A 19,009-nucleotide genomic window follows, 5' to 3' on the forward strand; every position below is an offset into this window, starting at 1 on the left:
AGAGCATGTGTTATGGGTCCCAAGAATGGCACCACAGCAACAAAACAGAATCATCTGTATGAAAGATGAAGTTAAGCAGCAAAAATGTATGTTCTATCCAACAAAGTGAACTGAGAGATCTGATGCACACCAAAAGCACAAAGGGAAAAACCAAGAATAGAAACAAATGTGGCAAAATGACAGAGATACAACACTTGGAACAAGAAAAACAAGTTAAAGAGAGGGGGAGATAAAAGTAGAGCGAGAGACAGAGGGGGGGGGGGGGGGGGTAATCCCCAGCCATAAAGCTGAGCAGCAGAGCGAGCAGCCTCCCAGTGAAGGATGGGAGATCAGACGCTGTGCGCTCTGAGGGAATCAGGATGACTGGTCCTCTGGTTCTGTGCTGCCTCCTCCTCTCTGCTTACTCTCTCCCTCTGGCAGCTGGTAAGTGGACACGAGCCTCAAGAGAAGCTTCACGTTACGCTTATTGCAAGGATTCTTCTTGTGTTTACTTCAGCACTAGTTGGAATAGACAGTACCAGTGAATATTTCACCCTAATGCAGTTTGACCTGCAGTATTCATGCCAAGTTATTCAATCCCTTGAATAGCTGGAGATGAGGTTTAAGATGAGACTAGGTTTACATCTGGAACAGGGGGTTCCAGCTAGTGTTGGTGATGCCATTGGCAGAGTTCTCGTGTTTCAGGAAATGTAGGAAGTCTCAGCAGAAAGATGTTGACCAGGTGGCATGTGGTTTGTCTTCACTTTTCTCTTGTGGTGAACATAAGCGTATTCTAAACGTATTCAAAACTTTCTTTCTACATAAAGTAGGCATAATAATAATAGCAGGCTGCTCTAATTACAAGCACGATACAGTGTTTTTTGTGTTGGTGGAAATGCACATCTTTATAAAAATTCAGTGAATCACAATCCAGCTTCATCTACTGTATACTTTATGCAAATGTGTCTCTAATGATATCATATTTTTATTATTCCAAACTAAAATTCATTTTTGAGTGACCAAACAGAAACAATTCATGTGTACAATTTGTTAGAGTTATACAATATACCGTAATATATATACCATAAAATAAATATAAAGTAAACATGTAGGGTGGCGTATTGTAAAATAGCAGTAAATTACTGCCGTAAGTTATCTTTAATTACCGATAAAATTTGTTTAGGGTGTGTGTCAAAATCTAAAGAAGAGAATTCTTGACCAATCAAGTTGATTTGGACCTTAATAATTCACATTTTAGATTTAAGTGCCATACACATTCACTGATAACAGCTGGAGGAAGAAGCAGAGGATGCAGCATGTGATGTCACACCTGGAGGTACGGAGCGCCCCTTGGAACCATCAACTCAATGCAAACCAGTGGCTATATTTATACAAATATAAAATACAAGTTTAAAAAACAGTAAGATACATAGAAGCATGTACGCTAACACAAAGGATGGAGATCTACTGAGCTCAGGACCTTCTCTTCATAACTGGGGAGGTTTGGTGGTTACAAAAACCAGACACACCTGGAATATCACTTCTCACTTCACAGCCCACTATAAAGGCCGAGCTGTGAATGGTCCCTTCCATGTTTGTAACATTAAAGTAGGACAAGAGCAGCCTCGATCCACAGCTCAACCTAAGCTGGGGGGGCAGTGATATCAGTCCCCAGGATCTCATTCCACCACATTCATCTCATTCCAAAATATGCTTCCCCTCAGTTGTTCACAGAGAACGTTGTAAATCACTTCTGCAAGGGCTTTTTAGTTTTATTTTTTCAATTTAGTGTTATTCTGCTATGTCTTAATCTCTGTTCCACATTGTGTGTGTGTGTGTGTGTGTGTGTGTGTGTGTGTGTGTGTGTGTGTGTGTGTGTGTGTGGAAAAACCAAAGCCCTGCAAATGCCTGGCTCTCTGGATGAAAGCTGGAGGGAGGATTAAGAGGAAAAACATGGGGAAATAATCTGTAGGCAGGCTGACGTCATGCAGTAAAGACCAGTGTTGTGGAGGTGAGGCTCACTGTGGTGGCAGAGGGCATCAGGGGCCTCCAGCACCACAGCCTGCTGCTCTGCACACACACACACACACACACACACACAGTAGAGACTATGGCTTGGTGAAAGAAACAATGAATGAAAGAAAAGAATGTGATGAAATGATGTTTTGTACATATATTATATTTGATATATATATAACTTATGTATTGTATAATACACGTTTTTCTTTGTGAAACGTTGATCTGCATGTAATTACCACCTGAAGTGTGTTTTACTACACATTTTAGCTTCCATTGGTTTGACATTGCTTGTATTTCCATTCCACTGGTCAGAGCCCAGCAACATACACATGTGGTGCCTGGTGTGAGTACTGTGGGGGATTAAAGTATTAAGCAGTGAGATGAGAGTGTTTATTAGACAGAGAGGTCAGGTTCTGCTCTTAGTTCACGTCCCGGTTGTCTTGACATTAACGCTTTGCTGCTTGTGCAGCACCAAGTGAGCTGCTGCTCTGACACCAGAGAATCATAAAGAATATGCAGCAGCATACCCATGTGAGTGTTGTAATGTGTAAATCTGTTTATATGTAACTGGTGAAGATTTAAATGAAAGATACCAGGGTTAAAGCTTTACATTAGGAGAGGGTTGCTACTCTAGAGGAGGCTTTACCCGAAAACAAGATCTGGCTCTCAGAAGGGAAACGGAACAAAAAGGAAAAATTGAAATAAACAAAATCAAAATAACTTAACTGAGGAGTACAGAGTCCAAAAGCCAGAGTGGGTCTTGAAAATGGCTTTAAATCACTTTAAAACAAACTGTCTCTTTAAAAATGCTAACGCTGGGACAACAACCCGTTGCAGCCTTGAATTTATTACAATAAGTGCATTTCAACCATAAGGATACAAACAAAACAACAAGAAACAATAAAGTGCAATTTCATTCCATTTCAAAGAGTCGTGATCTTGTTGAGTGTTTTGCTCTCAGTGGGGGAGGAACAAGGGTGCGGGTCGGAATGGAGGGTTTCACCAGGTCCTGGATGTAGACTGGACCCGATCCATTTACAGCATGCTACGTCAGTACCAATATATTGAACTGGATGAGGCAGCCACTGGTAACCAGTGAAGAGAGGAGGAGTGTGGGAGAATTTAGGAAGGTTGAAGACCAGTGGAGCTGCTGCGTTCTGGATGAGCTGCAGAGGTCCTGATGGCGGCAGCAGAGAACTTATCCAAGTCCAACTTGAGAGATTTAAGTTCTGGGATCATTGGCTTCATTGCATTTGATAAGGAGGTCTATGAGGATGCCAAAATGCAGCTCCCTCTGAAAAGACTCCCTATAATGATCATGACGCCTTCATTTCAGTCAATACGTGTTTCCACGGTCTCTCAGTCATTGTGCGCCGTTTGGATCCAGGTGTGAAGTGGGGCTGTTGTTGTGCTGTGACAACAAATGTGCTCCACTTAATCACAAAACATGTTGACATCAACCTTCAACCACTCAGCTGGGCTTTCAAAACTACAGTTTTTTAACGGGATTGTAATGTCATTTCCAAATGTCTAACAATGTTGTCACTTTTGTAGGTTATTTAAATGTCTCCATTGAGCCTCTTCTTCCTGTCGTGATTGGCGACACAGTCACACTGAAGTGCAACTTCCAAACAGACGGAAACCTCCGAGAGATCGTGTGGTTTCGGGTGAGCTCACAGGTGAATTAATGCAATAAGAGCTGCTTGACTTTACTTCTGTCTGAGCAAACGCTCCTTTATCTATTAGAAATAAACAGGAAAGTCTGGGTTTTGTCAAGAACAATAGTCTTGTGTAAAACTTGGGAAATACTGTGTGTTATATACACTGCTAAATATTTATTTTATTTAAACATTATCCTTTGAAAAGTTATTGCATGTCTTTCTCTCTAAATGTTTGAAAAAGTGACATATGAATATTGTTTTTTTCTCTTTTTTTGTCATATGATAATGTTAAATGTACCAAAACTGCAGGATTTTACGTGCGACATTTTACAAACGTCCTGCTGATGGGTTGAAAACCTTTTTATAGCCCTGCTCTCTCCAGCCCCCCAAGAGTAACTGTCTGTCTCCTGGATCTCCTCCATGTTCTGCACATTGTGCTGGGAGACACATTTTTTCAAATCTTCTTGCAACGGCATGCAAGAATGTTCCATCATGGAGGAGATGCACGAACTGTTCAGCTTCTGTAGGGTTAAGAACTCGCCTCGTGGTGGTTCTCGTGCTAAAGCCACGCCAACCACTTAAAGAGAGCAAGAGGGACAAACTTGTTCATTGTTGTCCCTCTAGCGCCTGTTGTTAATTACATCAACATCAATGCAGCTAAAGCTAAATATATGTAATAGATATGTCGTTAGCATGAGCGCCACCAGCGAGGCAAATCCTCCTGGTGTAACTACAGAAGGCCCACGTATGTGGCCCCCCTTTCACGCCGTTATCCCGGGGCATTAAAATGTGGCCCTGAGCTGAATTGTGTGACATTTTCATCTTGGCTACGCTGCTTCACACACTCCCCGCCTCCTACAGGCCACTTTTCTTAATAAACGTTTGACTTTCAGGTGATTGATGGAGGCAATGCCAGACAGAAGATTTTCACTTATGATGCCATGTTTAACAGCAGCTTCTCCAACATGGAGGACAAACGCAGACGGGAGGACCTGCTCTATCAGTCCACCGTGCGGTGAGACGGACTCTGCTACTGCAGCCGTTGTTTAACAACAGAAATCTTTGGGTAGCATGCTGTCAAATTCACATTTGTGTAGCATGAGGATGTTTTTCCATAAGAACCCCGAAATAAAAAAATGAGAGGTGATCTTTGCGTTTCATTTTTGTACAGGCTTCCTGAAGTCCAGATGGCAGATGATGGCCTCTATGAGTGCCATGTGGGGATTTATGACAGGAGCTCCACAGGCAAAGTGATTCTAGCCTCCGCCAGCATCACCCTCACTGTCATCGGTGTGTATTCATGACCGAGGAACTCTCTTAGAGGGAAAAGGATCAAAGAAGGTCTGGTTATGGACCCAGGACCTTCCCCTTCGTGACGACTCCAACAAACCCAAAGCCCAGAAGTTCATTGGCCCAGCGATCGCACCAGCCGGCCCCCCCGAGCGTCCCCCCCGACCCCGAGGCTGAACTCTGCTGTGCCTCTCAAAGCCGGGTTCAATCAAAGCATTAACGAAACACTCGGTGCCGATGGGTGGAACCGAGTCCTGGGAACTCGTACTGACTTGTTCTCACAGTGGCTCTTTGACTCTGTGCTTATCATGAAAGTGAAAACAGAGCAGCAAATTTACCAAAATGTGTTCCTCAGTTGTAAAGTAATTGAAATAATCTCATGTGTTGTAGATGAGATCACCAGCATAGTGACGACATATTTTTTTACCATTTGATAAAACATGATCATTTTAATAATAATAATAATGTATTTTCCTCCAATGTATGGATATATGTTTGTCTCCTTTGTATTTTCTCCAAAGTACCTCCCAAGTCCATCTCTGTAGTGGCAGCCAACAGCCCAGCTGCTTTCAGCCGCTACGAGGCCCAGAACTTTACTCTGGTTTGCATTGTGACCGGAGCGAGGCCCCCTCCCACGGTGAGATGGACCTGATGGACTCCATAATCATATTTTGACACTTCTTTGTATGCTAGCAATGAAACCAAGGTATTAAAGAAGTTAGTGCTCACAAACAAATTAAACACCAAACTTTGCTTCACGCCACAGCTAAGCGCTGTTTTTTCACTTTGTGACCTTTCAAGAAAAATGTTTAAAGGCGCCGGATCATCCAGCGAAGACGAGTTTCTCATGTTCAGAGCCTTAGTGTGATGAAGAGAAGCAACGCTGCATGCAATCCTAATCTAGATAAAACAGCCAAGGTCACCTCTCCCCAGCATGAGTTCTTGTTGTTTAGTAAGTGATGATGATGATGATGATGATGATGGGAAGCACAAATCTCTGTGGTCACATCACAGGACACAGCAGCACCTGACAGTAAGCTGTATGCAGCAGAATAACAGCTGTGTAATAGAAGTGTGGACCATTTCTATTTCTGTGATTGAATAACACAAACGATGTCACTAATCAGTTACTTTAAATTATCTCTTTACATGTATGGGTGGACGTACTATAGATAGATGTAATGATAACGTTTTCATTATATTATCTGTAACATAATGATCTATGTGTAATGTAATTCAAATGTTAAGCACATGATATCACGATGGAGTATAATAAAATGTTTTAGAACAAACATGGTTGTGGAAACCCTGTAAGAGATGATGTCCTGGTTTCCTCTTTAGGGGAGTTATATGTGACATGAACATGTTTAGTTACCTGAAATACAAGTGTTGGCATTATATTTCCTTGAGGTGAATCCTCACAGATACATTAATGATTACAAGCGTTGTACCTGCCTGGTCTCCTCATCTTCTTAATTGAGAAAACATTCCACACTCAGGTTGTGTGTTCCTGCTGGGCTCACCTGTCTTTGTTCTTGCCTTTCAGGTGTACTTCAAGCGGGATGGTGAGCTTATTGATGTGGTACCAACTGGTCACCCTTTCTCCTCAGTGACAGACCGAGGTAGGGGCCCCGGTCTCGGAAAGAGGAGTCACGTGGGGCATTGGAGATCTGGGGGCCTCACCAGTCGAGACCTTGATGAAACCAAACTCCAGAAGTCCCTGTCCCTTCTGAAACAAGAGGGCAAACTGTCTCGGCTCGGCCAAGACGGCCCCGAAAAGGGCCTAGAGCAACCGTCCGAGTCGGGTCCCGAGTCGGGTCCCGAGTCCACCACTGAGGTGATCCCCGAGACGGTAGTGAGCCGGGAGTTTCCTCGCTGGGTCCAAAGCAGCGATCCACTCTACTACTTCCAGCTCCGGCAGCAGGCAGCAGGTGATGGTACCATGGAGGTGAGAGCCATGCTGACCTGGAACCTCAACCCCCAGCTAGACAACGAGGCCCTGTTCAGCTGTGAGGTCAAACACCCTGCTCTGTCCATGCCCATGCAGGCCGAGGTCACACTGGGTGAGTCAGGCACCAACTTACATCGATCCGGGTCTCCCTCGCTCTACTCCCAGTGCAGTGTGACTGAGACCTATTCATATACAGTACCATGATACATTTGGATTCTTTCTAATTGATTAAGAAAATGTGTCCAAACATTTACTGGTACTGTATTTGAATGTAGAGCAGTAACTTACTATGTTAGAGTGAAGCTAAGGAACCAGAGGCAGTGTGACAGAACCAGAAGAGCTCTGCAACTGCTAAGTCAGAATCGCCCTAGTCTCAGGGTAGTGTTAAATGAACAAATATCTTCTGATGTCATGTGTTTTTTTCCTTGCATTTCATCCTCCATTTTTTAATTCTATACATTTTAATATGACAGTATGCTTTTATGCTATGTCTGCTTTGTTTACCTTTTTTTACGTCTCCCTGCACTGGTTAACCCTGTTTTCATAAACCCTTTTATAAAGGGCTTAAAAATGTCTGCCACAGAGCCCTAAATACTCAGGGTGTTGCAGTGGGTCAGAACCAAACCTTCACAGAGTCAGCGGAGCATCAGAGGAAGCTGAGCTGTGACAACTTCCATCGAAAAGTGCAGATTCACAACCTCACTGTAGCGCTACAGGTCCTTGTGATTTTAATAGTAATGTAAATTCACAGTCTTGAGCTACATCCTGTTCAGGAATCAGGAGTTAGGGGCAGGTTTATTCCGCTACCTTAGGAAGAGCATCCTCTGCTTCTTGGTGTTCAGCTCCCACTTAAGGTGGTTGGCATGTGACTCATATTTAAATTCCAAAAGGTTCTATATAGTTTTAGGGGGCTCGATTGTGATTTTGCTAATAAAAAATATCAAACTCTGAAAAATAGTGAGTTATGTACGACCGTGGAGATGGTCAGAGTGAGTTATGAGATTCCTCAGATTATAACACAATGAGGGAGTCCTTATACAGTCTGTATAGTTTAAAGAGACCTAAGGAGATCTGTTGAGATTCAAATATCAACAGAACCACATTTTTTGGAAGATAAATTCAATTCCAAAGACCATTCATAGAGCAATGGTCAATACGTGAGTCCTCCTGAGTGATGAGTTGACTTCTTCACTTTGACTGGTTGGTATCCCAGTTACAGGAAAGGGAAGTGGACGTGTTCTCCAGGTGAATGAATACACATACCATGTGTTATAAATGTTTCCTGTTCTTCAGACATATATGACAGTCATACAATAGCAGTCCAACCTACACAGCAAAATTCTTAGTTCATTTTCTGGTGTTGGGCAAAAGTGTTGAAGTGCAGAGATGAAATCACACTTTTACAGAGTCAATTGTACGAAGGAGCTGGAGTCGTTATTCAGTGTCAAGATCAGCTTCATTTGCGACACTTACAGTAGTAGAGTTAAATGAACTCTGTGATTTGGGTTTTAAATGTAACTGCACAGTGTCACACTAGGTTTAACGGGTTTACTTTGCCATCAGCTGCTCCCAGAGGACCGAGGCTGTCCATGAGCCCCAGGAAGGCCAGGGTGGGAGATGCAGTGCGGATCACAGTCCAGGGCTTCCAGCTGGGGCCTTCTGCAGTAAGTCACCCACAGCTCATAGAATATCACCCCAGACTGGGGGGAGAAGAAAGGTCAAGGACATCATTGAATTCATTGGTTGTGAATCTGTGGAAAGTAGAGGGTTAGGGTTAGGGTAAAACTCTCCCTCCTCGCTGTACATTATTATTATTATTATTACATACATTATAATCACTGCAGTCACAGTAATACATGTTATTATATTGTTGGTATAGTGATATTTCTGTACTTAAACAAGCATGGTACTTTAGATTACTGATTCATCTCTATTGCTACCTTACAATAAATCACACTATAGGATTTAAAAATCAACGTTTAGACAATGTGATGTTTGACACACTTTTTATCTAAAGAAAACAGCTGCAACAGCTGCAGCGAATCTGCACAAGGACACTTTGGATCAGGGGTGTCAAACTCATTTCAGGTTCGGCCAGACACTGCACACTGCTTTTACTGAAGTCTCTTCTTATTTTATTAGTTTCACCAAGGAAACAGTTAAACCTTTACAAATGTCAAATTGTGTAACAAATGAATGCAAAATGAATAAAATTGCTATGCTGGAGCCACAGGCTGCAACTACTAACCAAAATGTGTTGCTCAAACACACACAACATGTAGACTATTAGAAACTTGGACTCAAGATCTATTGAAAACAAAAAAACTATAAAAATCTCCTCTGTGCTTTTTCTTCTGTCCTGATTTCTCCAGTCCCCTTTATTCCATGTTTGCCTATCATGACAAAAAACACTTAATTATGTTTTAGCAGTGCAGTGTCACTGGCTAAGAACATCGTTGTGTGTGTGCGTGTGTGTGTGTGTGCGTGTGTGTGTGTGTGTGTGTGTGTGTGCGTGTGTGTGTGTGTGTGTGTGTGTGTGTGTGTGTGTGTGTGTGTGTGTGTGTGTGCGTGTGTGCTTCCACAGAGCGAGGTCTTCCCTGAGCCCATATTCACCTGGACCAAGGTGGGTGGCCATCTGCTGGATGGCAGAGAGGAGCATAACGGAAAGGAACTGATCCTGGAGAGAGTTCCTGCTGAGCTCAATGGGTCCATGTTCCGGTGCACGGCCCAGAATCCTCTGGGCTCCACAGAAACTCACACCCGCCTCATGGTGTTTGGTGCGTCCAGTGAGGGGATTTGTTCTAATCATTTATTATCTGATCGGTGAGCTCAAAGTGAAGTTTGATTATTTGGTGTTTCTACAGATAACCCGAGACTAAAGAAAGGAAGAGAACGTTTAATTGGTAGGCCCTTTGTCACAATCACTTCATGCAATGTTACAGCTGTTACTGCCCATACACCAATCACAAGTATATAATCAAACCTTGAGTTACATTGTAAGTCAGTTTATTACAGTCTATTGAAACCCAAAATGAAGCCTAATAGCAGACTTCGAACTGTACCAACTCAGAATGTATTGTTAGAGGTGTATTACAACGCAATTCATGGTGAATTGTGATCAATAAGGAGGTCGAGGTTCATCGATCTTGTAATATATATAATATATCTTTTCCTTTGACTGCAGAGACAATTGTTTTTGTACTAAAACTAAAAGTCGGATTGACTTCTGACATTTTGCACACTACGTAGCAGTTTCAACCCCAAACTACATTCCTTTCCATGAACTATCCGTATCATTTTGTTCAAACCTAATGAAGCTGTTTCTCGTTATCACAAAAGTACATTTTGAAAAGTATGAAACAAGCAAAGCTGACTCTATGGAGTACAGAAAGCTTGAGTAATGCAGGAACCTGATGTGGTTAAACACTCAGGGGACAACAATGGCACTCTATTGTTCCAATGATAGGAATAAATCAGGCTCTATACTTGTTATATATATAAATATAGCCTAGTGTTGGGTTTAAACATGAGATTTGAACATTAGAGAGTGGTCCTTGAGTCATCCTGTCCCAGCCATGGCACATAGTAGTATGAATGTTGATTGCATGCTGTCTTTGTGTGCAGCCATGGACACGGCGGCCAGTCGGTGCTCCCTCTCACTAACCTTCATGTTGCTGCTGCTGAGCTTCACCTGCGAGATGACGTGACCACGGGCTCTGCTGCTCCTCCACACACCAGCACCCACATCTACCTGAGGCCTCGGCTCATAGTGACCCCACGGCAGAAGCCAAACCCCCCCTCAGCTGTCCCACCAGTGCTGAACATTGAAGATGCAGCAGGACTTCCCCTCTGGGAGAGACATCAGACCCTGACAGTTAGCCACAGTGCATCATATGCATTATACTGAGGAAAAGCAGGTTGTTACCTATAAAAGTGAGCAGGGTTGACACCAGTGGCGGCTGGTGAATTTTATTGTAGGGGGGGCTGAATAAAGATTATTTTTTTCACATACAAACGAAGCATTGTGGTGCATTCTGACAAAATAATAAAGACAAAATAGAACATTTTCTATTTTTAACAAGTTTTAACCTGCCTTGTAGAATTTAGTAAGATTAAGTGCAAATACATCAATAGAAATTGGGAATTATACACAAGTTAACATTCTAACAAGTTAACAGAAAGTGATTCTAAGTAATTACTACCCCCCCCCCCCCTCTCTTTGCTTTTTTCCCTGCTCTTTTCCCAAATCCTCATTGAAAATGCATCGAGAAAAAAAGTTCTCAAGAAATATTGTAGCCGACCCATTTCACTGTTTGTGTCCCTTCCATCAGGGCAAAGAGCCCCCGTCAGACTGATCCAAGTCAGACACTGACCTACATTCAAAGGACATTTGCACAGTAGTCCAACATTAAATGTACTTATCTTATCTGTTAATATTTATTGTTCATCCATTTTGTTTGTTTGTATCTAATTGTTTTTAATCACATTGTCTTCTTTATTTTTATTCTATTTGTTATATTTATATATACACATATATTTTAAAAAATATATAAAAAATGATCAATATTATATATATATTAGCCCTAACATATACATATATATATACACATTTTACAGTGACAATCATTGGGACCTTTCCCAAAACAGGTTTGTGTCTGCAATGACAGAATATTAAAGTAACAGGTCTAACCAAGTGAGTCCTGCAGTTGTGGTGCTTTATTTGAAGCAGCATCCATGTGAACGTTACATTACAGGAACACATCCACCAGTCCATTACCCCCCCTCCCCCCTCCCCTCTCTAACTCAGATTGGCCCCAAATCCAAAGACAAGTTAAACGAAAGTGCACACTGAGATTCAGAGGACATCTCTGGATAGAAAGAGGACTCATTAAAAAAGGGTTGTTAAATAAAAGTGGAGAAACCTCACACCAGGAGGTGTGTCATTGTAAAAGGCTAGTGTGTGTGTGTGTGTGTGTTTGGGGGAGGGAGGCTGCAGGTTCCCCCCCCCCCTCCCTGTGTCAGTGCAATTCACCCCACAACCAATAGTCTCTTATACACAAAATAGTTGCAAAGGCAGTTTGTTACATTTCACATTCTGTTCATACTTTATAATTAATACAGTATGTACACTTATAGTATTGCTATGTAGCTCTATTTACATTTCTGTCTAGTCACAAACACATAGAACACCTGGAGGAGGACAGATAAACACTTTCTTGCATATGTTTTCGTGTTGAATGCATGTATGTGCTTTGCAAAACATCAGGTCATGTGAACAGACCTGTGCACAGGTGTCTGACTGTTGCCTTTAATGCAGTTTGTTAAACACTTAAAAACTCAGAGGCCTACAAAAATCAATAAAAGTTGTTGTTGTTGCCTTCTCAGGGTTTATTCATGGTTCCTTGAGAAAAGTCATGTGATCAGAACTCGAGCAGCAAGCAGTCTTCGTCCTCATTGGCTGGCAGCATGAGCTGCTGCTCGTAGTACAGACTCTTGGCATAGTTGATCTCTTGAGAGATCTTGACGGCGAGGTTCTCACTCTTCACATGGACCTGTGGAGTGTTCCATAGTGGTTAAGACTTGTTATTTCTGTAGCTTTGACGACGTACATCAAGGGGATTTCAGTTCCACTGGAGAGAGGAATAATGAATAATAATGATTGTGTTTCATGTGTTACTGTCAGCAGGGTTACATCACACGTTATCTCTCCACCTACATTGTTCTTCATCATTTGAGTTTCACCTGCCACTCTTCTTCTTAAGTGGTATAATGACTTTCTGACTGCAGTGCTGCTCACACAATATACTCACATGACACTAGTGGATGGAAACCAACAACCATCCTCATTGCTCTGACTGATTGAAGCAGACAACTAAATGCCATTCATATCATTAGCATTGGCGTAGCACTGAGGCTAAGGCAGAGATTCCATTTCAGGTGCACGTGTGGTTTGGCTGATCTCAGACAAGTTGTACCATCCAGAGACCGTCAATAAAGAACTTCTCACCATGGGTTTCTGGTGGGAGGGGCCAGGTATGGCCACACCGCTGCTGGTGCTCTCAGCCTTCTTGGTGAGCTGCACGTACACCTTCCCATGATCCTTAGAGACCAGACAGTGGTACAGGTCGTCATACTTGACCTCCAGGAAAATGGCTTCGCGGTCCACGTAGTCCCCCGGCCTCAGGAAGTAGACCACTTTGGAGGAGATGAGGACGCAGTAGCTGTCGATGGGCTCCACGGCGATGAAGCTGGAGGGAGACAGTGTCGATGTGATGGAGCTCACGGCCATCTAGGTATCAAAGTGTAGAGTGACACTCACAACTCAGAGTGGATGTTGTCAGTGAGTCGGAAGAGCTGCTCCTGACCGTCCGACTGTGAGGCCGAGTGTCGAGGCAGTAGACCCTGAGGGCCTTTACAGCAGCGTGGCTTCCTGACCCGCTGCACACTGAGCCTGGTCCACACAGCAAAAACACAAACTTCACCCCTTACATCCTTTTCCTTCAATATCCACACTTCATGATACGTTAATACATGCAGCAGCAGATTCAGCTCTCGACACTTCACAACCTCTCTGTGGAATACGACAGGTGGAGGGACATGATCCAGACTCACCTGTGGTTACTGAGACTCGCCATGTCCCGGACTGTCTGTGCCGTCTCGGAGGCAAAGTCCAGAGCCCCGGCCACGGGTTTGGTCACAGTGCCGACCAGCCCTTTGCCCAGACCAGAGAAGAAGCCGCCGACTCCGCCCTCGGTCTTCACGCCTTCCACTGTGGACGTGATGATGCTCGTCATGCCTCCGATGATACCTGGGGGTGGGGGGAGGAGTCGGGTCTGGTCAACATGCCTGGTCTTTTTGATCATTCTGTACATTATAGAGGCTCAATAAACCTTTCCCCATGAGACAGATCAAATGTGACAATCAGGGATCAACACAAACGGACCTTTGGTCCTTTTAGTCGCCCCACCTTTTCCACTCTGGTGCGTTTTTTGGCCTGGGGGGCACAGAGACAGTATCTCGTCCTAGCAGCATTCTGTGTGCTGCTTCTCAACATGCAAATAAATTGTGGCCTGGAAAAATATTTTTCGGACTTTTCCCAGAATAAGATTGTGTGAGGTTTCCAGGGGTCTGAAGTGTTGAAGTGTGGCATTTGGCCCACTAGCTGTACAGAACACAGAAATAGGTACCATGAGCCAGTCCATGGATCCCTGCTACCAGGTGCTCCCCGCTGGTGGCTCCGTGGTATCGGATGTACTCTCGCTCGCTCTGGTGCCGGTTGTCCATGGTCTTCCCCAGCCCGTCGGATAGAGTGCCTGCAAACTGGGCCACACAACAGCAAGGTGTTTGCACCACACGCCTCTTCTTTCTAAGTACAACTGTACATTGCACCCAGCGTACCTTGGCCGCAGAGTTGGACACGCCGTGGGTCACGTTGCGTATGAGACCCCCCACGTTGCCGTACTTGATGAGCTCAGACACGCCCTCGGTGACGTCGTTGACGAGGCCCATGGGGTTCCCCAGGAAGTCCACAGAGCCCAGGATCTGCGCTGCCTGGCTGATGAGCTCCTACCGACAGGAAACACACCACATGACCTCCCTGGGGCGCACGCCGCTATGTCACATCGGAGAGGTCTGTAGACTTCACCCATCCACCTTTTCCCACATGAGCCACATGAGATTGGCTTTGACTGATCGGTAAGAACAGATCTCTCTGGTTGACTTTCTCATTAACAACGAGAAGGGAAAAAACCTTAGTGCACATCTGGAATGAAGATCAAGACCAATTTACATGCACACAGACCTGCGAGGATTGCGTGAAAGTATTAAATAAAAGATTTGAGGACATAAATCTAAAATGTACAAAACACACAAAACAAAGAATATTAAGGGAGAAAAAGTGCCATTATTTATAAACGACGCCTTTTTTTGTTTTTGTTGGACTTGTTTTTATCACCATACCCAATAGTAGATTTTGTACGTGCACTCAAAGTGTAAATCCTTGTCTGACATATGCACCAATGAAATGATTTGGGAGGATGACAAATGTGAATTTAACATTGTTTCAGAGGCCAATTGGCTCCCAGAAGCACTTACCTCTCTGAAGTGCTTGAGGATGTCGTTGATGATGATCTCCTGGGTTTCATAGGGGTGCACTCTGGTGAACGGGTACATGTTGATGACTGCATCCTCAAAGCGGACTAGAGGGAAGCCCAGGGTGCCTTTCAGGACCTACCGTCACCAGAAAACATCCACTTGAAACAACAACGAACCATCTAGTTCTACCAGAGCCGCTTTCTAGTGTAGTTTGTTATTTTTTGTTTTAATACTTTAGAGCGTATTACAATCCCCTAAACATATATCCACGTAGCCCCAAGGAAGGCACCATTGGTGGTCCTTTCCAATGGTCACAATTCTTTATTATGTGTAAAATATCTCAAATGACCTTTTCAGCAAGAGAGGCTTTTTTAATGTGGAGTTGCTCTTGTTGACCAACCACGTCCCTTATGTTTGTGCAAAGGAAATGATAAATGGACTCTACTTGAACATCTTCCTTCTAGTCTACTACTCAAAAGCTCTTCAACCCCCATTCATACACAGAGACAACTGTCTAGTTGTAACGAATATTCAAATCCGGTGAAAGCATTTGGAGTCAATGGTCTCGAAGCGTTGACCCTTCGGTTGGTAATGGTCAGTTGTAAAAGCATGAAGGACAACCTCCTTGCTGCTCATGACATGGTGCTCCCTATGAAGCAGCAAAGACGGATGTGTTGTGTTACCTTGAGATCAGGAGGCAGCTTGTGGGAGGTGAAGACACTCAGTTTGACCTGAGGAAGGCTGATCTTCAGGTTCTCAAAGTAGTATCGTTTGGGAGGTCCTGCGTCCTCGTTGGGCCTCTCATAAACGTTTTCATCCAACTTCTCCAGCTCTGCATTCATTACACATGACGTATTTGAGTGAAAACCACATTTCCTACTCACAGCACCACACGCATTAACCATGAGGTTGATAACCTACCAGCTTCTGTCTGTCCGTAGCCAAAGAAGCTGAGGAGCTTGAGCAGCAGTTTCTCCTCGATGATGACGGTGAAGCGCCGGGCCGTCACCATGAGGTGCTGTCAACACATCATGAGTCGGATCACATCGGTACCCAGGTGTCTGGATCACTACAAAGGCTTTTGTTGCATACAGCGATGTCATGTGAGGGATTCAGTGAGTGACACTCACTTTGAAGAGGTCGGTGAGCATGAGGCTGCTGGGAACCTTGACCGAGTTGACCTGCAGGGCCGGGCCGCTCTCGCTGAGGCCGCTGTCACTGGAGCTGGGCGTCACACACAGCATCACAGGCTGGGTGGTACCCAGCAGCTGGTTGTCCACCTTATGGCCGCAACATGAAGGACCAACAGTTTACATGGCTGCCCCCCCTAAAACACTGGAAGGCTCAGTGAATGAAAATAAATGACAGGAAGCGGATAAGGACTATAGAAATGTAGCATCACTGTGTGTCCTCTAATAACATGCACTACATCAAAAACCTATGGTCAGACATGGGTTCAGTCTGCAGATAACAATTGCTGGGTTCAAAAAGGTCCTGGATTAATTCTTCAAGCATGAATTCTTCTTAAAAACGCAGTCAGGTTACATATAGGCTCCCCTGTGGTTTAACCATGTATGAAAAAGGTATGTTTTTCCATTCACAGAAAGATGAAGGAGAACATCTAAGATGCAAGTCTGAAGAAGCTGGTGAACAGTGTGACCTTCACCAGAGAAACGTTGATGTGTTTCAAGGATGTGCTCCAGGTACTGTGATTAGGGCGGAGGTTTATAATTGTTTTTAAGAGTCATTTTAAGACTATTTTAGATGTCTTGGGTCTGAATTTGAGCCGGAGGAACCCTGTCTCATCGCATAAAGCTGAATGGTGAGCTCACCTGGATGTTCTGAATGCTCAGCTCTAACACCTCGTTGGCAGCAGTTCGGGTGAAGTGGACATCGATCCCAGACAGCGTAGTGAACACGAGCTCCTCTGGAACCTTGTTGACCAGAGACACGCCCACTCCCTCCTCCAGGTTCACCAACACCTGAGGGACAGAGCAAAGGTAAGAGACACTCGTCTCACTGAGTGGGACTGCTCCAGTAGCGTTGTTGGTGGTACCTCCAGCTCCTGCTCAGGCTCTCTGTTCTTCACATCCTCTTTGCCCTTCTCCTGTTCTGAGGAGGAAGCGCTCCGGATCATTCGCCTCTGGTTGAAGTCACTGATCTACAAACCAAACAAGTGTCAAAAGGCATTCAAGCTCTACCACCACCTTGTTTCCCTATTACGGTGATGGCCAGTGTTGGGTTTCCACTACACAGCAGATTTCTTTCTTCTTGCCAGAGAACACGGCAAATAGTTGATTCTTTTCATGATGGATTTTATAGTGCTTGGGATATTTTTTTGAACCTAACGCTGCTTCATACTTAGCTACTGAGCTGTTTGTTGAGCTCCTTGGTTCAGTTATGCTCTCTAACAAACTTTGAGTCCTCCACAGAACTTATGTATTTATACGCATTTTAAATTGCAGACAGGTAGACGCTATTTACTAATTATGTGACTTGAAGGCTAGTTGTCCCAACAGATCTTTGTTAGGGTTTTCACAGTAAAGGGGGAGAATACATATGCACTCAATGCTTTTCACATTTATAATTTTAAATCATTTTGAAATCCATCTTAACTTTCTATTTCTGACTATTTTGAGTCTGTCCATTATATAAAATCTCAATTAAATCCATCTAAATGGAATCTGAGGCATTACCATGACAAAGTGTAGAAACGTATAAACAAGAATGTGTAAGCAATATTTCCCAAATTTGCAGTGCAACTATTATAATACCTACAGTATATGTAAATCCCAATATTTACAACGTATGTATTATGACATAATGTTAACATAATTCTGTTTTGACATGTAGTTTTTAATATCTAATTCACACAAGTTACCAAAAATAATTCTATCCATATAAATTCATAGCATTACTGTACTGTGAAATATGCTTTATCGGGATATATATTTTGATTGAGAGATGACACGATTCATATTGTGAAGAAGACTTGATTATCCTTGAATCCCAGGCTCAGTGATGGTTGGGGGGTGTCTTTTATCTGTGAATAGTCAACTTTAGGGGCTTTTGATGTTTTCAGGTAATACACTTCACAATCTTTTACTCAGGCGTTGAGTCCTCATGAGTTTTGGTCAAATTGTTTCACCCTCTCATTGATTCACAAAAATATTACAGCTGCTGCTCAGTATTGATGCTACTTCATTTAATCCAATGTGTTTTCACCTGCAGGACACGCGTGGGTCCATCTGGCAGCACCTGGACCGACAGCACGCCAGAACCAGGTCTCATCTTCTGGTTGATGAACTGGTGCTCGGGGCCCGGCTCCTGCAGCCCGGAGTCTGGTCCCAGCACCACCTCTGCTCCGTCATACAGACCTGCAGTCCCGCCCTTCACCTGAAGAGTACAAATCAAACTAAAGAAAATCCAGTAGGCAAGTGTCAACAGAACCCGAGCAGACAGCAGTGCATGTAGCCGAGGAGCTCGTTCAGTAGCTCTATAACACTCACCTGCACTACCAGCCGGGGCAGGCCACAGGTCAGCATGCCGGAGCTGAAATACCACGTCTGAGTGGTGCTGCGGCGGGAGTCCGGCCTCCTCAGCATCACCGGCTCAAAACTGGCAGAGAAAGCGACACCCCTTACATTCAAATGGTCCACGACATACGTCCACAGCTGTACATGAGACCAGGGAGAAGCTTATAGCCTCACTACAGCTGCCGCACCACCGACCTGTTGTCACTGACAGCTGCCAGCCCGGCAATATCCAGCACCAGAGAGGAGTCCAGTGGGCGCGGCTGCGCCGGCTTGCTCTGCGGCGGAGACGAGCCTTCGTGACACAGCATGCCGCTCCCGGTCATCCTCCACAGCTGGGAGCGCTTGCCCGGCTCCTGCCCAGTGATCAGAGGACACGTTACAACGGACTTTGTCTCCATGCTCGTTTTAGGAGATGAACTCACTATTTTCCCTCTAAACATGCAGGATACCGACGAGACAAAGCAGCACGAGCTCTTTTC

General features: G+C 44.1%; 2 protein-coding genes across 4 annotated transcripts in view; one reads left to right on the forward strand and one right to left on the reverse strand.

Annotated features, from left to right (window-relative positions):
* The first annotated feature begins 337 nt into the window (after positions 1 to 337).
* On the forward strand, positions 338 to 11,073 carry LOC119223713 (immunoglobulin superfamily member 21-like). Its single transcript, XM_037481118.2, has 10 exons — positions 338 to 423; positions 3,553 to 3,677; positions 4,553 to 4,674; positions 4,831 to 4,949; positions 5,471 to 5,586; positions 6,496 to 7,012; positions 8,464 to 8,564; positions 9,485 to 9,677; positions 9,765 to 9,803; positions 10,525 to 11,073. Exons 1-10 carry the CDS (start codon positions 360 to 362, stop codon positions 10,605 to 10,607), a joined length of 1,479 nt encoding a protein of 492 aa, XP_037337015.2. The 5' UTR covers positions 338 to 359; the 3' UTR covers positions 10,608 to 11,073.
* A 398-nt stretch (positions 11,074 to 11,471) lies between these two features.
* vps13d (vacuolar protein sorting 13 homolog D) overlaps positions 11,472 to 19,009 on the reverse strand; it is a 35,243-nt gene continuing 27,705 nt past the window's right edge. For all 3 annotated transcript variants that reach the window (XM_037481098.2, XM_037481099.2, XM_037481097.2), the window contains exons 55-69: positions 18,726 to 18,883; positions 18,504 to 18,612; positions 18,220 to 18,390; positions 17,051 to 17,155; positions 16,827 to 16,976; positions 16,125 to 16,274; positions 15,916 to 16,012; positions 15,678 to 15,826; positions 14,995 to 15,129; positions 14,299 to 14,466; positions 14,088 to 14,220; positions 13,513 to 13,708; positions 13,220 to 13,351; positions 12,908 to 13,148; positions 11,472 to 12,452 (exon numbers count right to left, since the gene is read on the reverse strand). In XM_037481098.2, the coding sequence (XP_037336995.2) occupies positions 12,321 to 12,452; positions 12,908 to 13,148; positions 13,220 to 13,351; positions 13,513 to 13,708; positions 14,088 to 14,220; positions 14,299 to 14,466; positions 14,995 to 15,129; positions 15,678 to 15,826; positions 15,916 to 16,012; positions 16,125 to 16,274; positions 16,827 to 16,976; positions 17,051 to 17,155; positions 18,220 to 18,390; positions 18,504 to 18,612; positions 18,726 to 18,883 (2,226 nt within the window). In that variant the 3' untranslated portion in view covers positions 11,472 to 12,320. The remainder of the gene's footprint in view (positions 12,453 to 12,907; positions 13,149 to 13,219; positions 13,352 to 13,512; positions 13,709 to 14,087; positions 14,221 to 14,298; positions 14,467 to 14,994; positions 15,130 to 15,677; positions 15,827 to 15,915; positions 16,013 to 16,124; positions 16,275 to 16,826; positions 16,977 to 17,050; positions 17,156 to 18,219; positions 18,391 to 18,503; positions 18,613 to 18,725; positions 18,884 to 19,009) is intronic.

The sequence above is a fragment of the Pungitius pungitius genome, chromosome 1, assembly GCF_949316345.1.
Source record: "Pungitius pungitius chromosome 1, fPunPun2.1, whole genome shotgun sequence".
NCBI lineage: Eukaryota > Metazoa > Chordata > Actinopteri > Perciformes > Gasterosteidae > Pungitius > Pungitius pungitius.

Bases quoted from the DNA above. Each gene is read 5' to 3' on its own strand.
- LOC119223713 (XM_037481118.2), top strand. From the start codon at position 360: ATGACTGGTCCTCTGGTTCTGTGCTGCCTCCTCCTCTCTGCTTACTCT. The intron at 5,587-6,495 runs GTGAGATGGACC...CTTGCCTTTCAG, and splicing joins GAGCGAGGCCCCCTCCCACG to GTGTACTTCAAGCGGGATGG. The intron at 9,678-9,764 runs GTGCGTCCAGTG...GTGTTTCTACAG, and splicing joins CACCCGCCTCATGGTGTTTG to ATAACCCGAGACTAAAGAAA.